Here is a 5,312-nt window from a genome sequence, read left to right on the forward strand (position 1 = left end):
AGGTGGATTGACCATGCTAAATTGTCCATAGTGTCCAGAGATGTGCAGACTAGATTGATTGGTCATGGGAAATGGAGGGTAGAGGGTATGGGTCTGGGTGTAGATGCTGTTCGGAGGGGTGGTATGGAATCAATGGACTGAATGGTCTGCTTCAACCTGTAGGGATTCTATGATTCATATTCCCCTCACCCCACCTCAGTCTCCTCTCCTCCAAGGAAAACAAACTTATTCTATTCAATTTCTCTTCTAATTAAAACGCTCCAGATTACTCTCTGGTAAATCTTCTCTGTATACTCTCCAATCCAATCACAGCCCTGCTATAATGTTGGAATCCACATTATAACACAGTACTCTCGCTGTGACCTTTATACAGTTCCATCATAACATCCCTACTCTTTTTGTAAAATATATTTTTATTAAAAAAAGGAAAAGTTTTTTTCTTTTGAGTATCACAACAAATACAAAATCAAACAATTCAAGCCAATATTAAAAAACAAACCCATTAATTACCTAAATAAATAATAACTAATAATTAAGCTAAAACAGGAAAATCTTAACAATGATAATAATGATAATAACCATAACACAGCTCAGCAAAATAAAGCAATAGCCCTCAATCATCGAGCGCATATGTTTATACATATTCATATGTTCGTAGCTCCTCCCCTCTGGATACCAGAGTCATTACATAGAATTGCCATGGATGTATAAAGGCTCTTATTAGTATGGTGGATAAATCTGTACCTGGGTAGTCCAAAAAGGGCCGCCATGTCTTACAGAAATTCCCAGTTTTATGGTGCACCACACTCACAGGAAAGTCCATGGGGATGTGCTCCATGACTAGCTTATGCCAGCCCACCAGCCCCAGGGGATTTTCAGACACCACCCTCATAGAATGTTCTTTCTTGCACAAAAAGTGAGGATACTGACAAATCTTCTTTGTGTGTATCTAATGAAAGTGAATTAACAAAGGAAAGAAGAAGAGATATCATCTCCATCTCCCCAAGGCCTTCTCTATTTCCCCTACCACAGCGCTCCAATATGCCCACAGTCTGTGGAAGGACCAAAGACAATGAGTAAGCGCGACCATGTTCATTTTATAGTTAAGACACATTTGAGATGCTCCTGTTTTAAATTCAGTGAGGCGGTCTGGGGCCAGATGGACTCTGTAGAGAATCTTCAGTTGCAAGGTGTGGATTCTGTTGCAAATTGAGATTCTTCTTGCATTTTTCCAGGTATAATCCCATTTTTTCATAAGAGATCTCAACATCCAACCCCCTCTCTCCTATTACCTTACAGAGCTGTTCAGTCTCGTCCGAGGGAACCTCTCCTAATAGATGATAAGTATTGTGAGCAGATGATGTATTTTCAGCACTCAACACCCTCCTCTCCATGTTGGACCTATAAGGATCAATTAGAAGTGTGGTCTCTTTTTGTATGAAGTTTCTAATTTGAAAGAAACGAAAGAGGTCCCTACTGGGCAATTCATATTTCTGAGCCAACTGGTGAAAGGACAACATTATGTCCCCCTTCAAATAAATCACCCAGGCAAGACATGCCCCGAGCTGCCCTTAGTTTAAACACAGAGTCCATCATTCCTGGCCCTTCATTCCTGATGAAGGGCTTTTGCCCGAAACGTCGATTTTCCTGCTCCTCAGATGATGCCTGACTTGCTGTGCCACTCTAATCTAGACTCTGATCTCCAGCATCTCCGTTCCTTACTTTTGCCTATCCCTAGTTGAAAGCCCAGCGCACCAACTATGGGTGTCAAAAATTATGTTTTGGCAATATTACCCTCACCCTGATGCATTGCCCTTCACGCCTTGACAATATTGATGACTATTGGGCTATGACAATATTCTTTAACTGTTCTCATTTTGTTTAGGAACAGCAGGCTAGTAAGAGGGCATCTTGCTTGAGATGCTCCGATGTCCAACCAAAGTGAGTGAGGGTCCAATCATTCACATAACATAGCAATGAGCTTAACTGATAGTTTTTGATACTGGGAGGAATATTACTACTCTTAAACTTTAGCCTTAATAAGGACAAATACAACCTCGGGTGACTGTGTGGAGTTTGCACATTCTCCCAGTGTCTGCGTGAGTTTCCTCTCGGTGCTCTGGTTTCCTCCCACAATCCAAAGACATGCAGGTTAGGTGGATGGCCATTCTAAAATTGCCCTTAGTGTCCAGGGATATGCAGGCTAGGTGGATTAGCCCTGGGAAATGCAGGGATGTTGGGATAGTGGGTCTGGGTGGAATGCCGTTCAGAGGGATGGTGTGGAATTGATGGACCGAAAGGCCTGTCTTCCATAGTGTAGAGATTCCATGATTCAATCTATGATTCCCCCAAACAGGGCTTTATCAAAAGCTTTGCTGCAGTCTAAATAGACTACACTGAATGCATTGCCCTCCTTTGCACACTTGGTAACCTCTTCAAACAATTCAATCAAGTCAAATCATCACTTCACCTTAACAAAACCATGCTGACTGGTTTTGATTAAGTTCTGCCTCTCCAAGTGGAGATTAACTCTGCCCCTCAGAATTATCTCCAATCATTTCCCCACCACTGAGCATGGACTGACAGGACTGTAGTTTTTGCATTTATCCCTTGCTCCCTACCTGAATAACAGCTGTCTTCCAGTTCTCTGACACCTCTCCTGTGGCCAGAGTGGAATTGAAAATTATTGCCAGCACACCAGCTATTTCCTTCCTTGCCTCACTCAATAGCCTAGAATATGTTGCATCTAGCTCTGGAGATATATTGACTTTTAAACCTGTCAGACCGTTCAGAACCTCCTCTCTGTCATGCTGATTTCTTTAATATGTCACAGTCCTTCTCTTTGATTTCTATACCCACATCATCCCTCTCAATAGTGAACACTGACACAAAGTATTAATTTAGAACCCTACTGATGTCCTCTGTCTCCACGCACAAATTACTACTGTAATCCTTAATGGGCCCTACTCTTGCCCTAGTTATCCTTTTACTGTTAATAGACTTGTAAAATACATTGTGGTTCCATTTATTTTACCTGCCAGTATCCATTGGTATTCCCCTTTAGCTCTTATAATATTCCTTTCAAGTTCCCTCTTGCACATTGTGCTTTCCTCCTGGGCTTCTGCTGTTTTCAGTCCTTGGTATCTGCTGGAAGCCTCCCTTTATTAGTTTATTCGTCAATTTCTGTTTTTGTTGCTTAGTTTACCTAGTTGTTGCACATGGCCTGTGTTAAATTAGGAGAAATGCAGAGTAGGCATTACAAACTGAACAGGAGAGAACTAATGGAACTGGTGACTTGTTAATAAAATTCAGATGAATGAGATTAAGAAAGGACACTGTGCATGGTGACAGAGGAAGACTAAGGCTGTAGAGGCGACAATGCTGTTTATGATTGAACATTTGAGGTTTGGAACTGGAGTCACACTCACCTGTTAGTTCATTCTATTGAAGGTATATGATGGTGACAACTTTTTTGCTTGATCTTGGTCAATTTTCACAGTGGTTATAGTGCCCTGAGTGATTTGAAGAGAATAGATTGTGTTTTAATATTTATATGCACATTGAAGGTGACACTGAAGTCAGGACAAGAGATCAGGTAGGGGCACCCGCCAACTAGCTAATAGGCTGAGATGCTTCAATGTAGGAGGTGAAATTGTAGTTGGAGAGGTTTATTAGCCAATGCAAATTAGAAAGGCAGTGTATGTATAGGAGGTAGACGACATAGGAGACATTGGCTGTCTGTACAGTAAGATTGTTTGGGAAGTAAGAATGAAGCAGATGTAATATGATAAATTAGAATGTTTAAAAATAAAGGCAGCTTGCTTTTGGTATAAGTTTACAAATCTCAGTTTACCAAACCTATTGTCAGTTGATATCTGTTGATAATAAAGATATTAAATTTGTACCAGCCAAACTTTAATAAATGTGATTATGATAATAAATTTATTCAGGATTATGTTTAAGTTCACCGAATGAACAGAAACTATTACTTGACAGTCAGGAAGCATGCAATGTGTGTCAATTTCTATTATCAAACAATTTTATCTTGTTTTTGAGTGAAAAACAGTATATTAAGAAGACTGTTATGCAGTAAATTATGATACTTTTTTAATATATTGCACAGAAGGATTGAAAATGCAGCAGGATTCTGAAGACTCTTTGGTAGACTCATTGAAGAACTGTGGAATCGGAGCTACCTCTAGCTGTCTTGCTACATTTCTGACGTTTCCAATTCACAAGACAATTTTTAGACAGCAAATCCATGGTTTTGTTATCCGAAAAGCTGTCACTCAACTCTGTCAAGAAGGCCTCATCAAGTTTTACAGAGGAATTCTTCCTCCACTCCTAGCCAAGACCATTCAAGGTACCTTGCTATTTGGTGTTTACGGTAGCCTCATTAGAAATATCGCGACGGACGATGCACATTTGTTACATCGCTGCATTGCAGGAACCCTATCTGGAATCATTGAAGCATTGGTCTTAACCCCATTTGAACGTGTCCAAAATGTCCTTCAGGACCACAGGAAAGATGCAAAGTTTCCCAATACCCACAGTATCCTAAAGGAGTTTAATTCTTACAGCTTTAAGGATACGTTACAGCTTGGGTACTATCGAGGCTTCCTCCCCATTCTGCTGCGGAACGGAACAGGCAGTGCCCTTTATTTTTCTTTTAAAGACCCAATTAAGAATTTATTCTTGGATCAAGGTGTTCCTAGTGGCATTTCTGCTTTTGTTTCTGGGAGTTTCAATGGAATGATGGTATGTTTCATCCTCTATCCACTTAGTGCGGTGATTGCAAATGTACAATCACATGTTGGAGAAGAGAAAATGAGCCTTTGGAATTTCATTGCAAAATTCTGGGTATCCCGTGCCCGTAGCCTATTGTACATATACAGAGGTGGCTCTCTGGTCATACTGAGGTCCTGCATAACCTGGGGAATAACTACTACTATTTATGAATTTTTAAAGGCTTCACAATAGTCTGAAAGTAAGTGTTAGTTAGAACAATCTACTCCAATTTTTTCTGAAAAACTGAGTAAGCCATATATTTTTCAGGATTTGCAGACTATCATAGAAACATATAGAAGATAGGAGCAGAAGGAGGCCATTTGCTCTTTTGTGCCTGCTCCACCATTCATCATGATCATGGCCGATTGTCCAACTCAATAGCCCAATCCTGCTTTCTCCCCATAACCTTTGATCCCATTCACCCCAAGTGCTATATCTAACTGCCTCTTGAATACATACAATGTATTGGCATCAACAACTTCCTGTGGTAGTGAAGTCCACAGGCTCATCACTCTTTGGGTGAA

At 40.5% G+C, this 5,312-nt stretch overlaps 1 protein-coding gene across 1 annotated transcript; it reads left to right on the forward strand.

Moving 5' to 3' along the window:
* Positions 1-4,134: 4,134 nt before the first annotated feature.
* Positions 4,135-4,980, forward strand: LOC132820074 (solute carrier family 25 member 53-like). The gene has a single exon (XM_060831993.1). The coding sequence runs from the start codon at positions 4,135-4,137 to the stop codon at positions 4,978-4,980; it is 846 nt and encodes a 281-aa protein (XP_060687976.1).
* The last annotated feature ends 332 nt before the right edge of the window (positions 4,981-5,312 follow it).

This window comes from Hemiscyllium ocellatum, chromosome 11 (assembly GCF_020745735.1).
Source record: "Hemiscyllium ocellatum isolate sHemOce1 chromosome 11, sHemOce1.pat.X.cur, whole genome shotgun sequence".
In the NCBI taxonomy this organism is placed as follows: Eukaryota; Metazoa; Chordata; class Chondrichthyes; order Orectolobiformes; family Hemiscylliidae; genus Hemiscyllium; species Hemiscyllium ocellatum.